The 23256-nt window shown below is 40.2% G+C and overlaps 1 protein-coding gene across 2 annotated transcripts in view; it reads left to right on the forward strand.

Annotated features, from left to right (window-relative positions):
• Nucleotides 1-23256, forward strand: part of CSGALNACT2 (chondroitin sulfate N-acetylgalactosaminyltransferase 2) — a 33458-nt gene that overhangs the window by 3025 nt on the left and 7177 nt on the right. For both annotated transcript variants that reach the window (XM_075758667.1, XM_075758668.1), the window contains exons 2-3: nt 14296-15540; nt 22836-23052. In XM_075758667.1, coding sequence (XP_075614782.1) covers nt 14877-15540; nt 22836-23052 — 881 coding nt within the window. In that variant the 5' untranslated portion in view covers nt 14296-14876. The remainder of the gene's footprint in view (nt 1-14295; nt 15541-22835; nt 23053-23256) is intronic.

The raw sequence follows: 23256 nt of genomic DNA on the forward strand, positions 1-23256 counted from the left end.
CAGCTTGTAAGAAGAATTTATGGAAGAGCACTTCTCACTGTCTGCCAGAACAGTTTCATTTTGAATGATGATTAGAAAAGCCCAGCTCTTCCGTTACTATTATTGTTTATTAGAAAAATCTGAAAGTGTACAATGACTTTAAGACTCTTCTTTTTGATGAAGCTCTTTTGGAAAAAACAAACAAAAACATTTCTGAAGGCAGGAGCAGTACTGCAAGTTGCAGCCCTCCTTGTCATGGGTGTCTGCTGGTGCAAAAGGAGTGGGACAGGATATGGTCTGAGGCCTTTTTTAGGTGCATCTGGCTGCTGCTTCCTTCTAAGCCTGTTTAAAAAAATTTTCTAGTAAGGCTGCAGGTATTCTGCTTTTACCGAAAAATGTTGGACAGCTTAATAGTTCTTGGGTATCTTATACTTTGTTGTGTGTCTAATTTGAATTGGTGATTCTGATAGTTGCTGCTAGCTGAGAAACTTTTTTTTAAAGTAACTAGGTAATCATTGCAAACTATATGTAATAACTCGACATTAGAGGTTCAAGGGGAAAGGAAAAATGTGCTTTTTTTCCTAATCCTGGAAGATTTTGCTGCACGTGAAAATATGGCACACTAAAATACGTGTGAGAAGCTCGTACTCTTTCTACGCTGGCACTAGGCTGTCCACACCACTTCTCTCTTGTGTATGGTAAGGACAGCAGGGGTTACTTGCTCCGCAATTATTTCAGAGTCGAGTATGGTGGGAAGAACATCTTGCAATGATCTCTGCTTTACCTTACTTGTTTTTAGAGGCTTTTCCCATTCACAAGCGAAATGCTGTACAACTCCTGTTAGCGAGTTGATAAAACTGTCAAGTCGGTGCTGTGAGTGCAAATGTGAGCGTTGGAAAGAGCATCAATGGTTCAAAGTACAGAGAATCCAAATATAACCTGAGGTGAGGAAGCTGTCATGTGAGGAAATCTTGCATGTACTTTTTTTTTTTAATCTAACCATTTCCTGCCACTCTTAATCATCTCCAACTGTAATCAAAAATACCTATAGTGATTGGCCTGTTTACTCATTAGCATCTGCCTGCAGTACAAGGTGCCTGCCAGCACCGTGCTCTGCTTGGGTCTAATCACTTCCTTTAGCCCCCACCGTGGTCCTGGGGAGTTCTGGCTGTGGACCCCATCTGCCTTCCCGGCCCACGGTGCCAGATGGGCATGTCTCCTCAATAGGTGCGTTGGAGGATCTTGATGGGTGACAGAAAGGGCAGGTCTGCCTGTGTTTTTCTTTCACCTTCCTCCTTCGTATGAAGTCTTTCATGGGTGGGTGATAAAGGGCAAGTCTGTCCCGCTGGTTTTTTCCCCCCGCTTTCTTCCTCCTCTGAACTAAGCAGTGCTGTTTCACTGGTGAAACAGTTTCTGGAAGAGGCTCCTTCTCCTCTATGGTACTGAGCTTTCTGGTGGGCATACCACTTCGGGCAGCTGTCTGGAAGGCCCGCATCAGTATCCAACAGCCAGCACACGTGTCCTTCCCAGCAGCTTCTCTGCTATGGCCAGAAATTCTCTAAGTTGTCATTGAATGCATTACTTCAATAGATGGAGGAGTAAGAACATTTACCCGTGGGAGTTTGGGTGCAAGTACCTGATAGGCAACTAAAGAAAAAATGTGCAGAACTGAAGTAGCGCGGTTGTCTCGGCAGCCTGGAGATGGCTGGACTGATGCTGGGATAGGGTTGGGCGGGCAGACACTTTTGACACCCGTTCTCCCAAAAACTAAGGGAACTAAATTTGCGCTTCTCTGGTGTACTGTGAGCAACCTGGTCTAGTGGAGGGTGTCCCTGCCCGTGGCAGGGGGTTGGAACTAGAGAGTCTTTAAGATCCCTTGCAACCCAAACCGTTCCGTGATTCTGTGAAAGGAAACTGATATTTCAGTTGTAGAACAGAAGTAAAATTCTTTCATGGCTAATGAATCCTCTGGAGATGGGTCCTGCCGCATAGTTAGCGGTGATCACAGGCAAGAGTCCTCTTACTGAGCAGAACAGAACTCAAGACTGGTTCTCGTGTGTTCAGAGCTAAAATAATATAATGCAGAACAGCTAGGAGTTAAAGGTAGACTTAGAAATACAATAGTTGCACATATTTAATATTGCCAAGTAAAATTGCTAGACAGCTTAGATTTTTTTTTAATCCCTATATGGATATCTGCTTCTCATATTTAACTTCAACAAATGAACATCAACCACAAAGGGAGGTTAATGTGTCTGCACTGATATTTGTGCTTTTTTTCAAGACAGTAGATCAGCACTTTGATAAAAGATCTAAGTTGTAGGACACCCGAGTTCTCCAAAAAAGTTGTATACAAAGCTAGGCTAGTTTTGTACTAACATATTAGGATTTGGAAAGCGGGGTGACTAGTCCCAGATAATTTTGTAAGGAAAAAGGGCCCTAATAACTTTTCAGATGCCAGTTGCAAGAGAAAGACATGCAAGGCCAGTTTCTAGCTTGCAGGTGTGTAGTTGTAGGAAGCCGTGAGAGTTTAAAGCTGATGGCTGAGGTGCTGCAGATAATTCCGTTTGTAGACTTTGTGGCTATATCTTACGACATTTAACAAATGATAGTTAATTGTAGCAAGGTGGCTAACTAGGCAGATTTTTTTGCTACTCCAGTGTCCTTGTCTGATGTTTGCATATGTGTATCTTTGTAGAAACAGTAGAAATAATACTTAAACAATTCTTCAGGGTTGAGTTTGTCTTCTTGCTGCAAGGGCAGGTGTTGAGCAGCAATGCCCAGGAAACAACTAAAGCTCATTGGGAACACTGCAGCATTAAAGCAGTAGAAATGAGGTAAATGAGCTTATATTTTGAGGCATACTCTGAAAATACAAAATGCTAGTGTTGAGCACAGTTTAGAGTCTCTGGAATTATTTGGAGGGCTAAGTCGTTAATTTCTAAGAAATAAAATCTGTCCTGAAAAAGTGTTTTGGGTGATAGCTTTCCGATGACTTGTGGTAGCACTTCTGCTGTCTCTTAAAGGTTTCCCCAAGCAATGGTGTCAAAAATGATAAGACACTTGTCAGCACTGTTGATATTACTCACAGCCCCGGGGGCAGCAGATGGTTTGCATGTCTTCCTAGCACTCTGGTAGAGTGGAAATTAAGACTGCTGAGTGATACTAGCTTAGTCCATCGTTCATGTGATCTGGGAGCTTCTGATATGGATAGAAGCTCTCTGAAGAAGAGATGTACAATTTGCGAAGTAGGAGGATGAGTAGCGGCGTGACTGGTGTGCCTGCCTCTTCCCAGCACGGTCTGGAAGCGGTGCCCCAGGAGGATGTCTGTACAGGGCAAACTCTGCCCCACTGCTCCCAGTCTTTGGAACGGGACTGAGTTTTAACATCCAAAATGCTGTATTGGATTCTGCTATTAAGTGCTACTAAGCATGTTTCTTTAAGTTGGTTTGTTGGGGGGTTTTTTCAGCTTTCAGACATAATCCAGTGACTTTGAATTTTTTGTATTTAATCCTTCAGAGTTGCTCCTTAGTTGCGTAAGGTCCTGAGCTTTTGTTAGAATTTTACGTAGCTAATGAGGTGAGGTTTGCCTAGAGAGGAGGAAGTGTGATAGGGATTTAAGTCAAATGTCTGAAGGAACAAGAGGAGAAAGTAACAAAACTTTAACCCAATGTTCAAATAGTGTAATAGAAGTTGCTGCCAGTGGGACTGTGTGTCAAATGTGGCACTTTGAATAGTTTGTGACAAGTGCCTGTGGTAACAACCTCTATGTCCCTGCTCTGAAGCAAAACTAACAACAACAAAAAAAGTGGAATATGAGCACAACAGAAGAATGGTGTAAGGAACCTGCAAAAACTCAACAGAGGTTTACAGAAACTTCCTTCATCGCTTCCTGAAGAGAAGAGGAAGAAAGATGGTCCAAGTGGTCCAAAGACGAACTTCAGGGACTTGAAAAACAAAGAGAGGGCGGAGCAAGGTAATGTGAAGTGTTGAGTGTTTGGTGTTTCTATTTTTCATACTGGTGTCTTTTTCAATGCAAGGCAACTTTAAAAAAAACCAGACAAACAAATATCAAGATAGATAGTTCTGACAAGCTGCTAGCTTCTCTGCTGTCAGTGAAGCCTGGTATTGCTAGTCCTTTAAGAGTAAATTAATGCTTAGTTATAATGTCAAATTGAAAAATTACAGATGACATAAGTGTATCTAGCTGTGCTTCTGGAATGCACCAGATGTTTCTCAATCGTTTGGCATCATGCTTTCAGTTCTGATGACATATTCATGGCTGATCTGTTGTGCTGAAAGCAGAACCTAAACTACTACGCTGATTTTTAGCCATTCTAAAAATATTTGTAGGTTGTGTTTCTCCTTCAATCTTTGATTCATGGACTGAGAAATAGCAACATGAGCCCAGTTTTGAATACCATATGTCAACTTAAGCTAACTGATTCAGTTTGTTAAGAAAAACTTCAGGGCGACTGACTTTCAAGGCAGCATTTTTCTCAAGATTTCTGTATCAAATTGTATTTTAAACTGATTTTAGATACCTTAAAACTCTCAAGCCAAACTACCAGTTGGACAAAATGCACAAAAATGTCTTCCAGTGGTCTCGAGGAGTATTACTGCTCTTCAAACTTGCAATAAAGGGATTTCTTTGCAAATATTACTTGATCCAGGGTACCCCCCACAAAATTTGGCAATAAATCGTAACTTTAATGAGAACGGTGCTCTGGTGCTACTTGGTGCACAGCTATGCAATGAAACTTTTTTATGAAATTTAAATCAACTGCCTTTATATGTTTCTGCTTTTAAGACTGATATTAATAGAAGTCTGAAAGTCTTTTTAAGAAAGATTCAGGTGCACTTCAGAATTTAACTTCTCACTGTTTTCACTTCAACTGCTACGGCTTGCTCATAACCTAAATTTGTACCTTCTTGAAATGAGTATAGCTCTTACCATAGAAAAATTATACAAAATGAAAAAATCCAACTCTTCCACAGGATCAAGTCTCTAACTGCTTTTTAAAATGCTGGCTAATTAGCTCTGCAACTGTTAGAAAATACACTCTGGCTAAGGACTGTCCTTTTCCATCTCTTCTTTTGATGGGTTAAAAAAAGATATCTGTATGTGCTAACCACCTGTTAGGTACCTTTGAGAGCTTCAAAGGGAATCTGGTTGGTTCTACTGCATTTTAGATTTGCTTTCCAAGTGTAAGGAAACTCAATTCATGGCCTCTCTCCTTACCTCCCACAGTGGGAAATGTTCCACTGGCTTTGCGTGTGAACTTGGACAACAACTATCCTTTAAAAATAGCACAAGAGCTTACATATATTGGAATATATATTTTCACTGTGCTTATGGTACAGTAACTACACTGTCTCGATCTCTATACATAGAGAAATAGATAATTAAGAGATGTGAGAAAACGGAAGAAGACTTGATTCCGAGAACATAGTTAGATATGGTACACTTGTGTGAAGTGATTCCAAGAAAACTACATGATTCTTGGCTCTTTGTTTTTGCCTGCTACCATAATGGACAATTTCAGTCATTCTCAGTGGGTTTTTTTTTTATTTTTAGTGAAAATGTAGGTGTGCTGTGCAAGTGCTGTGCACCCAAGCTAGGATCGCTAGTTACCTTTTACTGTTCTATCGCGTTTGCTGGAGCATGTTCGTCTTGTATGGGGGAAATATTTAGCTGGGGCCTTTTAAGATGTTTAGACACTTTGGGTGTCTAAAGAGTATTTTACCGTTCCTCGTTCACTGTAAGGTGGTGCACTTTAAGTGTAACTGTTTTTTCTGTCCTAAACCAGACTGTTTTCCTGTACAAAAAATCCCTCCTACAGCATTGCCTTTTGAAAGACCACTGGGCATCATATTTTATTTCTGCTTCTTGCTGCAGCTGTTGCCATATCATACTGAAAGGAGTACAAAGATTTCGCTGCATGTACTCTGATAGAGACTACTATGCATCCTTGAAGATAACCTAACGTTGCTGTAAGAACTGCGATTCAGTTTTGCTTAGGCTGTCCTCCACAGTAGTGCAAGTGTCGTTTTGCCCTTGATGGACCGTGCAGTGTTACGTGCACTGTTGGGAGGTTCTGCCGGCCTTCAGTGAACAGACCTGACTACTACCATTGACTTGGTGAGGTTGCTCGGGTGGTGTGCCCTGGACGAGGAGCCCACCTCGCTGCCGTGGTACAGTTGCCTGTATAATTTATGCTGTTGGTAATAAGGTTATTGCAAAGCACATGGTAAAAGTAGGTCAGATTCTTGCCTAATGCTTGTATAAAAAAATGGCTTATTGTTTATGAAATGTTAGGAATGGCAGTAGAAAGTACTTGCCTGATAATAGCACTAAGGTAGCTACTTGTACTTTTGTTCCCATTTCTAGGTTGAACTTTAACAACCTGTAGGGCAGGCAAAATAAGTGTAGTCATATAATACTACTGTTCCTTTAATTCTTTTACAGTAAGAGGGAGAAGACTTGCTTCACTGATTTTGGAGTTTGTTGGGGTTTTGCCAAATTTGAAAAGAGGAATAGTGTCTACAGCAATGCAAAAACCCGCAAGCTAAATAGTATAAATGATTGGCAAAGATGTGCAAAATAGTAAAGTTATTTATCTTCTCGAAGCTGAAGGTAGTGAGTCTTTCAGGATAGCTATTGTTAATAAGAATTTTAGAACAAGCAATCAAACAAAACTCCTTCAGCTAGTCTTACGTAGGACGCTTTGCCTAGCTTCTTTCTTGCCAAGCAGATGTGTCTCTTCATAAAAACAGTAAAGTGACTGTGAGTTGACTTTCATTTCCTGGCCTTATCTGAAATAGGATAATACTGACCAGCGTAGTTAAGGTGTAGCTGGCTGGGTTTCAAATTCCATTTTCAATTCAGCAGTTTCCAGACAAATGGGCTTGCTCTGGCTTCACTGAAGCCAAAGCAGGGCTCCTATTCATAAGCTCATTGCTTACTTTGGATTAGGTATAAAGTAAATAATGTGAATAACATTGTTCTTTCATTTATCCACTTAACTATGTAATGGATTTGGTTTTGTGTGGGAACAACAATGCCAGGACATAAGATAACTTGCTTCTCTAACTTACGGGAGATAAAACTGCTCCAGCGAAAGGCCGTTTTTTTCCTTGTTATTTCACAGTAGATTATGTACAAATTGCATTTAAACCATTTCAGTACAGTTAGTTTCCTTCATTTGAGGATGACAGCATCACTGCTTTTTCCAGGGACTGTTGTGGAAAAAATATCACCCATTTGTGGGTTGTTGGATATCACCTTCTGCTTGCTTTCCCTGCTATGTTAGCTGCAGCACTGAGAACGGAGACAATAAAACCTGTATTATTTCCTACTCTGTTGGCTTGGCATGCTGATTTATCTTTTGGTCGTGTTCGTGGGGTGGGGACAGGGGCAGGACAGGTCCTTCTTGCAGCCCTGATGGTTCTTGTTGCTATTGTAAAAACAAATGCCAGTGGACTTGTTGAAACTGAGGTGGAAATTTCAAGAGAGGGCTTGGGAAGGCTATAAAGAGCAAGACCTGCTTGGTTGTCCTTCATAGGCTAATCCTAGGTAGGCTTGATCTTACAATAATTGAACTCTACTATTAAAATGAAACCCTACTCTTTTCTATGTTTTCGTCTTAAAGAAGGCTAGTATAAAGTGGGCTGCTTCAGTTGCATCTCCTGAAAAGATGCAATTAATAAGCAACATCAGAGCCTGGAAAAAGGCAAAATTTCATATTGATGAAGTCTCTCTCTAGTGTTGAGAGTGAGTTGATCTATTGCATGAAACAGGGGCGATAAGAAACCCCGTATGTCTTCCTCCTGTACTGGAGTCTCGAATGTGACAGTTGATTGTCACATTGCTCCTTGGGGAGGTTCAGTCTTAATTTTATTTTGGAGCACAGCACTTCTGCTGGCAAAACAACAATGTTGCTTTTGTAAAATAAACCATTCGCATAGGGAATATTATGTTTTGAGTAATAAATCCTGTGATGTCACCCATCACTGAAGTAACTTTTTCCTACAGGTTCCCGTGCCTGAACTACTTGTTCCTGGTGTACTGCAACTACTACTATGATCCTTGTGCCAAAGGCATGAATTTTTTTCCTTCCCACTTAGGAACTAAACAAACGTCTGAAGTTACCTACTGCAGATATGCTCATGCACTTTATAATTCATCACAGGCTGTTCATAATGTATACAGTACTTCTTGTGTTGACTATGGTGGTGTTTTTTTGTTCCATGTCCTTAATTAAAAATGAAATAAGATGCTCAGTGATCACTGTGCAGTTGTTGTCCCTCTGCCCCCTCCGTGGGACTCTGGCTTTGGCAGGGTTTACCAGTGCGAGTTTATAACAAAGAAAGCAGAGGGGCCAAACCCGTGAGTGAATAGGAGTGGTGCTAAGCTGATAGCTCAGCATTATCCCAGGTTGTTAGCTGATGAGCAGCCAGGTGAGGCTGGCTGTGGTAACACAGACAAATGCATATCTGATGCTGCGTCACTGATGGACACGAGCCGAATGCAACCGTTTTTTGTATTTATCAACAGAGTGGAGCTGATAAGCTTGAAGAATTGAGGATCACTGATTTTTGAGGTTGAGTTAGATCTGATGGGAGCGCTGATTCTGTCACTTCATCTCCCAAGGTGCATGTCTCATTGTTTTAGGTTTTTGAACTCTTGGACTTCTGGTTTAGATCTGCGATGTCTGGAAAAATAAATTTCTGAAGAAACTGCTCTGTCTTGTTGAGGAGTGCTGGTGTGTGCTCTGACAGGTTTTACCCTATACAGGCTTGTCCAGGTGAGCATGCCAAGGCAGTATGCCATATAATGGGAATGCTGGGAAGGTAAAGGGAGATTTTGATGAAGATCATAAGAGGTAGCTGGAAGAAAAATTCACTTTAGTGTCAGTCAGATAATGTGAGTAGCAAAGCTGAAGTTCTGTGCTTACAAACTAAACTTGCATGTTGTGATGAATTGGAATGTTGTATTATGCTCTAAACTTTTTAAAAAGTTGAAAATAAGCTGCTATTTGTGCCTGATGTGATTGATTGATTTTCTGTGGGCAATGTTTGGGATGTGTTTAAGCAGAACTTCCAAATTCTTCAGTCTTTATTCTTGAATTGGTAAGGTCTAAAATATTTTGTGACTATTTTCACTTTCCTGCTGGTTTTCTTGAATGTAGAGCTTTCCATAAATTGATAGTAGCTTTCAAATTCTTTCCTATCCAGCAGTGTGTGTGTGTGTGTGCTTGGGAGGCAGAGCTGTAGCTGAGAGCAAATCAGATGGTGGAATTGTGATAGAAACAGGTTATTTACAGTCAGTCCAGTGAGGGTGAGATACTAGACTAAAGATTAGTTTTCTATGGAAAGTGACAACTATGGCCCCTAACTCTTCTCTTGGATATTTTTTCCTCTTTGCTTTCCCCTTTCTATTCACCTTCCCAACAGCAGAAGAATCTGACTTTGGTACTTGTTTGATTAGAACTGTGTAATAAAGCCCTGAACAAATTTCTTTGTGTCTTTTCTGAGGCTGTACCTCAGCAGACTGGCTAAGCAGGATGATGTGTTTCTGCATACTTAAGGTATGGTTTGAGGTTTCTCACTCTAGGGTTTATGCAAAGATTGTCCGTGACAGCAAAGACAACCAACTTGCTTTTGTGTTGGTTTTAGCAAGTGAGAAAATAACTGTGCGCACAATGTTTCTCTAACAAGCAATTCTGTTTTGAGTGACCCTCTTCTTCAGAATAAGATGGAATATTCAGGAGATGATATTGGACCTTATGTTTGCATTGTATAACTTGTCAAGGAGAGAAGTATGTGTGTGTGGAAGGGGTTTGAGACAGTGAATATCTGTGGCATCTGGGTGAAATTAAAAACAATAAAATAACTATGAAAATCAGCTGGAATTCCATAAGCAGCTAAACTATGACCATCTAGGGCATGGTGAATGAAAAGGACATGTCTAAAGTAGAACATGCTAAAATGAGGAATGTCCGTGTAGTCTGGCATGAAGCAAGTGCATACTGAATTAGGTCACTGCTATAAGTGTGAATGTTTCCCCTTTTTAGAAAGACGTACTCATCCTTTGCAACAAGGAACCAAAACAGAATGCTAATATAATAAAAACAGATTTTAAAGCATTTTCAATTAGCATGCTGGTCTATTCCCTTGTGCTTAGAGAATCAATGAGCTCTTTTGTAAGGAGCAGAAACATTTCCATAGTTGAATATACATAAGGCCCTGGAAATGCAGAAGGAATAACAACCAGTTGCTTCTGGAAAACTTGCAGATCTTTATAAGCATTGTATCAGCCTCAGATGTCTCATTCTTTGTAGATTGTAGTGAGTATTGCACATAGACTTGTTTCGAGGAATTGAAATAAAGTGAAATATCAGCATGTGCAATTTAGAGATTTGGAACTTGATTTTAAATACTAAATGCTGCTCCCAGGGACTTCTGTGTGATTACTTATTTCCAAGTAATCTTACTGTTCTTTTTTTATAAACTTCAGAATGTACCATGTGACACTGAATTTATTTTCCTATTGTGATTCTTGGGATCCTGTGTGTTTTTGCTAATTCTGGGGCTTCCCAGCCTGCTTCGTCTTGTAACCGTCTTCTACAGCCTGGGAGTAGTTACTGGAATTCCTAAAATAGTGCTGTGCCAGACCTAATTCATGTCAAATTTGGGTTTTAAATACGTGAAACTAGTGCTTTTCTGAAAAGAGAGGCTAGTGAAAGAGAGGGCTTGTAAACCCTCCTTTTCTGATGGGATGAGAATTAAGATTCTTACTGGCTTCCCTTACTCCTTGAAGGATGCAAGATGAAATCTGTGTCTGACTCTTACGATGACTCTCCCAGCAGAAGTAATACTGGGAAAAGAAGAGATGCCAGATTGGCTCAGTCCCCACTGCTTTAGCAAACTAACTTACCCCTTCAGCTCTCCGTGTGCGATTCAAGATTTTAATGTTGTTTAACATAACTGGTTGCACAAACATTCCTTGCCTTTAAAGGCCACAGGGACGCTGTAGCGAGAGAAATGCCTGTTCTTTATGGTGCCGCGCAGAAACTGTCAAAGATAAATAGGCAAGGCCTATCTCTGTGCAAAAAGGCTGTCTTGTTAAGAAGATTGTCGCTAGCTCACTAGAAAAGGTTTTCAACTAATGAGGGAATAATTAGAGCCTAGAAGGAAAAGATCCAGGAGCTCTCCACAGCCCACAACGTGTAGTTTCCATTGCTTCAGAAAGGGCTTATTGTTTCTCTTCCCTAAGCCCCCCGTAAGGCAGCGCTCCATGAAACAGCCCTCTAAGTGTCAATAGGTAAAGTGCCAGTAGGAAGGCTCAGAAATCTGCAGTTATTCATAATCTTTTGTTCTTGCGTTGGTGATACAATGCAAGCGGCGAGTTCCTGTGGAGGTGTGCTGACTTAGTTAATCCGTGCTTACCGTAATGATGCACACTTGGCCACAGTTAAGAAAGTTATTAAGAACAGAGTTGTTCTTTCATTGCCCCCAGCTTTGTCTGAGGGAATCTTAATCTCCCGGTACATTGTGTCCTCTTGACACCACGTCAGGAAATCTGTTGTCGCTTGCTTCTAAGACATGAATGAGACCTAAAGTAACTTAGTGACTCATCGAAGTTGAACACAGGGCAATTCATTGGTAGAGCAAGGACTGAATAAAGGCCTACTAGGCCAATGTCCCAGCTCCAGGGGTGTCTATTTATCGCTTAACAACAGTTAGTGATTGTTTAAAGCCCGTGGTGGTAGGCGGTTGCATGACTTAGGTTGCTTTAAGTTAGAGGTTCAGTGATGAACCAAATCTGGCCACGGTTTGCAGCTGCCTGCACTGCCCGTTATCAAACTGTGCCATGGTAGCCCAAATAATCTCTTAAGACAGTGTTAACTAGAAATATTAGGTCCTGCTTTCTAGTACATGCTTTCATTTTCTTTAATTATCCTGTAAAAGTGAGGAGAAAGGTGAAGGAAAAACACGAAGCTCTCTTCATGTCCTGCTGAGCTGTAAAATTCAGCCTTGTTCCTGCCCTGTCCCCAGTGCCAAAAGCATCTCTTCTTAACTTGAAAAGCCATTTGCTGTACTGATACGGTAGCTGTGTCTCTGTATACAGCGACACAAAAATGCTATTGTTCTTGACAGCAGTAATAAAGCTGTGCAGTCGGATGGGATTTGTGAGTATTCTATGCAAGTCAGGTAGTCTGATCATTTTTCAATATGCCTTGACTGATCTAAGATGTGCCAGCTTCTGTATGGAGTGGCTTTAGTACAGTCTAGCATTTTTCTAAGTTTAAAGAAACATATGGTTCTTTGTTATTAATCGTGGCTTCACCTCTTGCGGTATAACAGAACAAGAATTCAGGAGGAAATGTGAAAAAAAATTATTTAGGCAACTTTGTACTAAGGCAAGCTTCGGATGATATTACATCATTTCTGTGAACTCTTTTTATCCTGTAGACTGTTTTTTCTTCTGTGTCCCTTGCTTCACCACATCTGGCCCCTGGTCAGTAGTCTGAGGATACGTCTGGTGTTGATCACTCTTTATAGGCATTTAACTTGCATTTATATAGTGTTGTGTTTGTGCAGTGAGGAGTGACTAACTTCTGTCTTATTTGGACTTAGAAAGATGTCATCTAGAATTCAGATGATTAAGCCTAATGGCTTTGTACTGACACTACTAAAGTGTCCAGTAGCTTTATTTGAGTTCAAAAAGCTTCAGTTTCAGATAACTGTTGCCTTTAAGCTGCTGTATTAAGAACTTTTACATAATGGATCTCATTTATTTGTGAACAGGGTTATAGGCAGGGACTTTAGCACTAGAAATACTAATAACTGCTTCAAGCAGTCCTGTAGACTTCAGCTGGACAACTCCAAGGCGCGCAGCTCTTGTAAAACTTAGTGTGCATGACATGCATGCAAACTTAGCATCAGTTATCACAAGTGGTGGTGGTATCAATAAATTACTCAATCTTTCAGGCCTTGTCCATCGAGCTTTCTTGCAAATGAGGATGCTGAATATCGTGATACCACTGATATGTGGTACCCAGTTCTCATGAAAGCAGTATCCCGATCCTGGAAGCTGAATGGGAAGGGAGAAATGTTGCAAGGATGTAATCCGGGAGAAATGTTGCAAGGTGTTTGTTGCGAACATGTGGAGTGCTTTGTCGCACTGTCACTTTTTTGCAAGGACCGAGGAAGAGGGGGTTTGTGGCTGCTGGTGGCATCAGATAACAATCTGTCCAACACACATATAAGGACTACTGGAGTGGGCATTTTTTTCTTTTCTAATCTCATAAGCATACTGAAACTAAAACTTAAGTCCCAGAACTTCCCCCAAACAATAATTACACAACACAGTCAAAATGGATGTAGGCGTAATAGATCCCCAGATGAATTTTAATGAGCTTCACTTACTTTCTACAACCAAGTTTTAAACAAAAGTATTTTGTTAGTGTTAGAAAGTAGACTAACATACACTGAGCTTACTTCTTAGGTCTTTATGCTGTTGTTGAAGAAACCCATAAAGCATTTTGCTGACTATTGTTGCCAAGTAGGATTTTGGTATCCCACTCTTGCGTAGCTGTGGTCTTTGCCTGGTCTTTTCCTCTGAGCTGGTTTGGTCAGCGGTGTAAGAGGGTGACCCATGCAAATGGTCAATGCCTCTTGATGCTAGCCTCATCAGATCAAAAGGTGGAAATTTCAGTGGACGGATAGTCTGAGGCTCCCTTTCATCAGTCAAGAATTGAGGCTTGAATTTGAATTTCTGTTGAATTTGACCTATGCTGTTTCTGTGAAGTTTGATATTTAAATCTGCAATACTTTATTCATGAGTGAATAATTATTCCCTACAAGGTATTTACTTGAACTAAAGGCAAATGGAAATGCAAGCTGCTGCTTCAAAATAGTTCTTGGAAATTTTTTTTTTAGTTTAAGGAGTAGGAAGGGCATGAGTTTTGGTGGTGGTTTTTTTTCCTGCCACAGAGGAAAACAAAACAAAAAAACCCAGGAAGGAATGGGGGAGTTAAATAAAACTAGATGAGAGTAGAAGAACCCTTACTACTTTAGCTATGTGAAAAATGTATTTCATTAGACTGTCCATATTGCTATTTTCCCGACACTCTGTCAAAGGGAATCACTTATGGTAATGCAATGGAAAGAAATAATGTTTTCTCTTTCTCCTTTTCCCAACCCTTCCCCCAGCAATCCTCTGTATCCATGTGTTACAACTTTGTTCATGAGTTTTCCAAATGACCAACTGCTTTGTAGTTCTAATATGCACCTTTCTTTTAATTTTAGGTTCTGTCTTCATTTTGCTGACTCAAACCGCAGATTCCAAGGAAAGGAGGGGAAATGGAATAAAATACCCAAGTGCCACAGGAAAAGCCAGACTAGCTAATGAAAATTACTGTTACTAAACTGTAGACTGCTCTCACTTACACATAGCGAGGCAGGGAAAAATTGCTGTCGATTCAAAGCTTATAAAATTACTTTTGCAGACTTTCCTGAACTTCAGATAGGCTAAAACCCTTCAACTAAGGTTGAATTAGGAAATGGAAATATGACTCCTTGCTGGTGTCTTCCGTCTTCCTGCCCCTCTGCAGGATTTTTTGTTTGGGGTAGGAAATCCTGAACAAAGTGTATGGCGTCAACCAAACTTGCAGTTGATGGTTATGGATGACATGGGAATTTCAGATTTACATCTCTGCAATGACACCTGATTAAGGCAAAGGTTGAAAACTGCTCATCGGCTACTTTATTAAAACTTGCAGTAACTATTACGGTCATACTTTTGTTTTCTAAGATTTGAACTCTGGGGTGATGTTCCCTGGAAGGCATGAGCAGATAAGTCATCTTTTTGGATTGGAAAGGGAATTAATATGAGAATGCCCAGAAGAGGCTTAGTAATTCAAGCCAGGACTCGTTGGCTATTAGTGGGCCTTGCTTTACTATTCAGTTTAGTCTTGCTCATGTATTTGCTCGAGTGTGCTCCACAAACAGATGGTAATGGATCTCTACCTGGTGTCGTAGGTGAAAACATGGGTAAAGAATACTATCAAGCTCTCTTGCAGGAACAAGAGGAGCATTATCAAAACCGAGCTACCAGTCTGAAACGACAGATTGCCCAGTTAAAGCAAGAACTTCAGGAAATGAGTGATAAATTGAAATCCCTGCAGGAAAAAAAGAGCCCCAAGGTCAATGGTGTGAACTACCAGGGCACCAAAGAACAAGCATCCAACGATCTCCTAGAGTTTCTTCATTCCCAAATTGACAAAGCTGAGGTGAGCGTGGGGGCCAAACTGCCTAGTGAATATGGCGTCATTCCTTTTGAAAGTTTTACGTCCATGAAAGTATTCCAGTTGGAGATGGGGCTCACTCGGCATCCGGAAGAGAAACCCGTTAGAAAGGATAAACGAGATGAATTGGTCGAAGTTATTGAGGCTGGCCTAGAAGTTATCAATAATCCAGATGAAGAAGATGGACAAGATGAAGATGATGGAGTAGGAGAGAGGCAGCTGTATAGTGAAAATGATTTCATAGAAGGTATGTTTATTACATGCTTTCCAGCCATTAACAGAATGTCACAACAGGCATTTAATCGTGTTTGTATTTTTAGGGGGTTTACCTACTTGAATATAGTCTTGAACAGTAATTACACAGTAAGAACCTTTATTTCTAGTGATGAGAATATTACTGCTTCATTATGTTGTGTTTTGAGTAGGGAGCAAGAAATCCATTTGAGAAGAAGGGCTCGCCACAAGAAGTGTACAGGGGGAGCTGTATCCACTTAAAATACCGAGACATTCATAATTGATTGTAGCTGAAGTCAGTTGATACAACTGCTTGTGGTACTAGGTAACTGAAAGACTTTCAGTGACACTGGTGGCAGTGGGAGGGAGGAATTGATTCATCTCACTTGTTCATTGTAGTTAAGCAATTCAGTATGAAGCGACAGGGGTTTCCTTCACTCATCTCCATGCCACTTGTATTTAATATTCAGACTTTTGACTGTCTTAGAGCTGGCATACTTGTATTGGAGGCAGAGCATTGGTAGGCTAATGTGTTCTGGTCGTGTCAGCTGAGGAACTTGGTGTCCTGAATAGACCCTTCATGGTATACTAATTATGAGATCCACTAAGCTGTCCAACCCTGAACTGTTCTCTTGTTCTCTCTCAGTGTTCTTAAGTTTAATTACAGAACACATATTATTATAAAAGCAAATATAGCTGTTACGCTTTCAATACTTAGTGACACCCTTAAAAGATGCATTAGTGATAATTCCTATTGAAATTGGCTTTCAAGGTACAGTGTGATGCTGATGGAGATAAGTATTATCAGAAACTGCCCTAGTACCTCTTTTTTGTATTTACAGTATTTAAAACAGTTCATGCTGCCATAAAAAAACCCCAAAGTTGGACCATGTTATAAGAGCATTACTGTAAAAGGGATTCTGGATCTCAGCAGTACTGATGTCTGCACTATTAAGCAAACATGCTGGAGAAAGGTACCGTTGGCCTTGAAATAATCAGTTCTTTCAGTCTAAGATGATGTAATTGGTCTGTAGTGCAAAAAGTCTCTGCTTTCAACAGCTACTGTGTTTAAAGTTTAATGCAAGTACTCCTCTTCATTCCAGAAGGCAGAGCAGGGCATAGAATCCACTCAACCGTGTCCGTATGACACAGCCAGCGCAGTGTTAGGCTTTTAGTGCAGTTTTCACCTAAAATCATATTATTTTGTCTGGAGGTAGTTGTTCTTGCAGTCTTCTAGTTGTTTTCTTTGTATATTAAGCGTGCAGCTGCTTTTCTTTTGCTGTTTTAAATACTGCTTATATTCTAGTGATTTTTTTATTTTTTTTTACCATTACTGAAATAGCTGTTTATTTTTTTTAGTGTACTGCCTTTAATGACTGCAGAGCTCCAAGAAAGCAAGCAGAGTTAGGACCATAGAACTGTACTTTGCACCAGTATATTTATAATTGTTTTTGGAAATCAAACTAATTTCCTTTTGCTGTAAAGGCAGTCCCTTTAAGCATTGGGCTACAGGAAATACAGAAATAGAAATGTATTTTTATGTGGTAGCTCATATGGGTGTGTTAGTACTAGCCCTAGGGATCTGTATCAGTGTCTTTTTTTCAGATGGAAGCTGTGGGTTTTGTGGGTATTCTGTGTTTTTGTGCAAATACTACTGGCTAATTTAGACACTGGGCCAGCAAAAAGGCTACTTCTGAATATTAACGCTTTTTTCCCCCCTATTGTTTCAAAACGTAGAGGTGAGAAATGGAACCAGCGAGCAGTGGTACCTGCAGGTCCTGCGCCTTGCAGCCCTGTGACTGGGCTCTAGTGCGCTACCTCTGGTGTCTCTGTTTAAAGAAACAGTTTAAGTCAGCTTGAGTTAAAACAAATAGCTTAAATTCTGTATCCTCTTCAATTGCTAATAGATTATTTTGTAATAAATGATTTAGGACTAAAATTAGAGTTTTATGCAATTTGAAACAGGAGGCTGAGAAACTTGGTGTGTGGATTCCTTTTTTATGGTTCTGGGGAAAGAGAGAAAACATGACACTACATCAGTTAATACATAACCAACATATTTAATGCTTAATCTATATAAACAGATTTTATTTTTGTTCTGACTTGCAGGAATTTTTTCTCAAAACGAAAGCATATCTGTCTACAAAAACTTACCCACAAAACTGTGCCACAAGTACAAGCTAAACTAGAAACAGGCATTTTTATTCTAGAAGTGTTCTGGCTTCCTACCTCAACAGGCTAAATTTTCATGTAGGTAAATGTTTGGTTCTGGGAATTATTTCAGCGTTTTTCCTAGGCTTGTGAAATACTAGACTAAACCTTGAGCTATGTAATCTTTTGTGGTATGTACTTTCAGGTGTATTAGTAAATCCTTGGAGAATTTGGTGGCTGTTTAGATAAGTTTAGAATATTTTTTTCTTGTAGACAATTTTACCTTATGGCATCTCTTCATCCTCACTAAATATGTCGGGAGTTCTTCCCTGCATTTACATTGCCTCTGATGCCCAGTCAGTGAAATATCAGTGTCTTGATTGGTAAAAGCATCAAGAATTTTTTTCTTATTGTATTTTAGGATTTACCTGTATTGGAGTCACTTGTGACAACAAAGACTAATGACATGAATTTAAAATTAATCTTCCTTCTGCCTATTTTAATTGGTATATTTTATAAATAGACATTTCCTAAATAAACTTTTCTGAAAAAATACACTTCTTTACTCAATAATACGTGGTTGTCTGAATCTACTGATTTTTATTACTCCAGCCCTGCATAGGCCAAAAAAAAAAATCAAAGTACATGCTGAGGGATACTAACTTTCTTGTTGCGGCTCTGGGTTTTTTTTGCTCTGTGCCCTCAATTTAACTGTTCCTGCAGCTCCTTTGCTGCATGCTCAGCCTCTGTGGTCTCTGCATGAAGTAGTAGTACCAGTGGTGCAAGGAAGCTGTATCCACGATAGGGAGCAACCTGTTCAAGTATTATCCAAAATAATGTTGGGTTTTTTTAGTGTTGCAAGATAAAGTAATGATCGAAATGTGTTTTGGAGTTGTGATTAGGCAGAGCTGCCACAGCCACATCATGGCTTCGAGCAATAACACAAAGTAACAGAAAGATTGGCAAGTATGCATTGCACCTACAAAGATACTTTCTGAAAGCTCCAAAGTATTTTTCACAAGGCTCAATTGGCTTGCTCTGCAGATGAAGAGAAAACCAGCAAGTTTCTCAGCTCTGTAGGGCTGTTTGCTGCATTGTTACCTTTTTTACTTTGCTGCAACCCAGAATGAAACTTCCAGAATTCTAATATTAACAGAACAAAAATCTGACCTTAAAACAAGTCTTGTTCTGTAGTTGCTGTTTGAGAAATGCTTTGAAGGTTTTTTCTTAATATTTTCGTTAGATCTAAGCATATGAGGAAACACGAGCACGCTAATCCCCTTGGATGAAGAGTATCCCTAGAGAGGACAAAAGTTGCAATATTACATATTTTCACAAATGAAGAGGTCTAGGACTACAAACGATGAACATAATTGCTGAGATGGGCATTCTAAGATAGTCCTGGATAAAAATAGATTTGAGATCAGTGTTTGATAATACTGAGAAACAGAGGATAAGTAAGATGGGAAAAGCATAATAGTATTACCTCTGTCCCCTTTCTTCAGAAGCCTGTGACATTAAGTCTCGAATAGTGATGCTGAACTCATTGAGGAGAGTTTATGGACATCTGTACTTTACTATCAGTAAACTGTACTTTACTATCAGTAGCTGATTTATTTGGGTTACATTTATCAGTGTAATGGGTTTATTTTATCAAGAGTATAAAAGCTCTTCCATTGGATAGACATTTAAAATTAACCTTTGGAAAATAGAAGCATGGGCATATTTTCAGAAGTTAATTATCAATTAGCTAATCTTTAATAAATGTCTTGTTGTCTACCAGAATTCTAGTTGTGCTGTGTGGGTCCATTTCTTGCTTCTGTGTTTCCACTTGGAACTGGGCAAAGGCCAGAAACTATCTGTAGGTCTGAATCTCAAGGGAAGACTCCCCACCCATCCTTGACATGTAAAAATCGTTTATCCCAATGCCGCAAGCTCAGAGTCAAAACTCTTCCAGAGTCCTTGCCATCCATAGAACAGTGTGGACTGTTTTTCATGCAAACACCCGTTTAGTATGTCCTGCATAAGACCAGAAACTGGCCAGTGTCCTGGGAACTTCAATGGAGAATTTTAATACACACAAAAAAAAAGGACATAAGTCTTAAATTCCGTAGACCAAACACTTTCTTGGTAGTTGTAAAGCAAATAATAGTATTCATGGCAATAGAACAACAGCTTTTTGGCTTTGATAGTAATTGATCCCCAGTATTCCTAGATTTAATTTGTGTGGTGAGAAACAGAACTTCTGCCAAGGGAGTAAAGATTCATGGACCAGGAATAACAGCTGTTAAATTATTTCTGCTGCTTTTTTCCTCTTTGCTTATAGAGCTCTATTTTGGGTGGCAGCCAGTGTATGTTAGTTGGAAGGTGAGATTGCAGTTTTTATTATGTGAGTCAGTCCCAACCTGAATACACTAAGTAGTAAAACAGATGTGGGTTATTTTCTGGCTGTTCTCAACTCTGGCTTCTGTGTATAGAAGCTTTAATCCCATAGAAGTATTCAGATTAGTAGATTACCTATGGAGGTTAGCTCACAGCAAGAATAACTCAAGGAACACATACTTACTATTTAAAAGAAGTGTGGTGCTGCTAGGTTGTTCACATTCAAAAGGCTGGAATCTTATGTTCCAGCAACTGAATGTTGGCAAGGCACTCCTCAAATTCAGGCTTGCATATTAAGGTCTTTATGAAGTTACAGCAGCGGTCTTTTTGAAGTTACTTTAATCTAGAATTTTTTATTCTGTACTACAGCCTTCTGTTGCAGACTGACATCTAAGGTCATCCTTTGATTAAAGACAGGCTATTGGCAACTGTGCCATGCTTTTTAAAAACTTCACTCGTATGGTAAATGGTGTGTTCATCTGTAAACAGGTATTGGATACTAGAGAAAGGAATGTAATATACAATACTGAATGTTAATTTATGTAGGAGTACTGGTACAAAGTATTTGCTGCATATTACATGAGAGCACGGTATGCAAACACTGTGGTGCATCAGCTGCTCCCACAATCAGGAAGCTGTGGTGAAGCTACAGCACTGGACTGCGCAGCGCAAAGGGCTGGAGTAGAAAATGACTGAGAGGGATTGAAGATCTTTTTTCTGCTTCTAACAGTCGATGTTGTGGACTTTCGTTGTTTGACTGAAACACCCTTTTCAGTACTTGTAATTAATACTAATTTGAAACTGTCATGCTTTTCCCAGGCATTAAAATGTAGTGCATATTTTATGCAGCTCTGTGTTCAAAAAGGAATAAATGTGGATTTCTGTCTCTTAAAGGAGTGCATTGCAAAACCTTGTTCAAAGGGTGAAAAGCATTTAAGCTGAAAGGTGAGATTCAGTTACCATTAGCTAACAGTGTGATGGCACCAGCTCGTTCTGCTACACTGTGTGTCCCAGAGACCCAATGTAGTGGTCATCCCTCTTTGCTGTCAGGTCTGCCAGTGCACGTGCTTGCCCACAGGAAAGAGCTGGATATTGGAGGGGAATAGGGAGCCTGCTGCAAAAGAGAGGCTGTTGGGCAGATTCAGGACGGGGCAGAGGGAGGGGACATCAGTGAAGGAAACTGGATTTGGGTTGGGGAGGGAGGTGGAGCGGAGGAACGTGGAGGGAGTTAGGTAGCTTTAGGGAAAGGACTCTTTGTAAAGGGAGCCTGGATATAGAGGAAAGAAGTTGGAGCAAGGTGGTGTACACACTTGTAAGCTGTAAGATCACTTCTTTCTGGTTCCTGAGAGAGACAAACAGGACCAAGCTGTTCTTTGCGGGTTGTCCCCTTCACGTGCCTTGAGTCTTCCCGATTTCCATTGCAAAAAAGACAATAACAAAAAGGACAGTACCAATACTAAGCCCAAGATAGCCCTCTGTCGCTGGGAACAGTTCATCTCTCTCAATCCCTGCCACTTTCTTTCTGGGCGGGCGGCTGGGAGAGGATTTCAGAAGCGGGGCTACAGTAACTGCTCCGGAGGCTGGCTTGCAGGAGAAGAGGCAGTTCAGGCCGACCGAGTGAAGGGAAGTACACTGGGGGGGTGGTGTAAAGGAAGGTGTGTTCATCCTGCTTTGGGCTATGCAGCTGTTCATAATTTTCTCAATGGTCTGTGTGGCCAGCTCAACTGACTGGTGTTTGGTTTATAGTGTAGCTTGTGTTTCTTCACTATAATACACCTTTTCCTTGTGGGGGAGAGAGGAGAGCTGAGATGGGATGAACATAAGGCAGTTCTGTTGGAGAATTGGCCCATACCCTCAGGTTAGTATAGATATGGAACTGGCAACACAGAGCTCAGTTCAGTCAAAGCCACAGATGAGTCTTAGTGTTTTCCTTTGTGGTGTAAAATTAGAGAGGCTGTTGACTTGACTTGCTTCCTTGATGGTCCTTAAATGAACTGAACGGTCATTTGTTCTGAACCGGATGGGTTTCCCTACCTGTTGGGAGTAAAAGTTTCTAAATAGGTAATCCTATTTATAGAGAACTGGTATTGTTTTCACAGTGTTACAGCTATGTAGAAAACTTGTGCTTACCTCCTTAGCGGCCATAGCTATAGTAAAACACCACTAGCCTTATTTATGGGATAGAAAGCAGTGTAGCTAGTGCTCAGCTATGAAAACAGTTTATCAGCATTCCAGCATTTATCACATGGATTTTTTTTTTTTCCCCACATATCACATTTCAGGTTTTACGGGCTTTGTCAAGTGAGTTATGTCATTTGTTCTGCCCACAGCTTGTGCTGTGTTGATCGGCCAGATGATCTCAGCTTTTACTGTGGACTAGCTCAGGGCAAGATCCTTACTGAAGGTTTTAAGAACAGGCAATATTAGATTTCAGCCATAGCAAATAGTTGAATTCCCTTTTTGTTTGGAAGACCCAACTCTTAATTCTGCCTAGGAAGTTGATGTAGGACTGTAAAACCTATCTAAGAAGCAGGGGGAAGCTGGAGTTTGTTTGAGATTTGTTTTTCAGATCTGGTCTAAGAGGGTAGGAGGGTGATTGTGATTGGTGGTGGTGGTTTGTGGGGTTTTTTTGTTTGTTCCTAGGAAAAACCCAGAAGCTTTCCCCCCAAAGTTTTATTTTTCACGTCTTCATAGTTCTCAGGAAAAACAGTGTTTCTGAAATACAATTGCTGGGATCTTTGACTTTACAAATTACTTGTGTGACTTATTCTTCAGGTTACTATCGTACAGAAAGAGATAAAGGGACACAGTATGAGCTGTTTTATAAGAAGATGGATGGCATGGAATACAGGCATGTCACCTTGTTCCGACCTTTTGGACCCCTCATGAAAGTGAAGAGTGAAACGGTCGATATTTCTAGATCAATCATTAACATTATTGTCCCTCTTGCTGGAAGAACTGAGGCATTTGCACAATTTATGCAAAACTTTAGGTAGGTGCATGAGATTATATAGTGAGCTATATTGCTGATTTTCAGTATCTTGTTTCCTTTTTGAAATGAATTTCTGTTCTGGTGGATTTGCAACAGAAATAATGATTCCAACCTTGTGTGCAACTGCCTTGGGATGTTTGTAACTGAACCTACTGTATCGAGAAAAATGTTCCCTCTAAAAGGATTTAAGAGATTCTCAAACTG

Source organism: Balearica regulorum, chromosome 7 (assembly GCF_011004875.1).
Source record: "Balearica regulorum gibbericeps isolate bBalReg1 chromosome 7, bBalReg1.pri, whole genome shotgun sequence".
NCBI lineage: Eukaryota > Metazoa > Chordata > Aves > Gruiformes > Gruidae > Balearica > Balearica regulorum.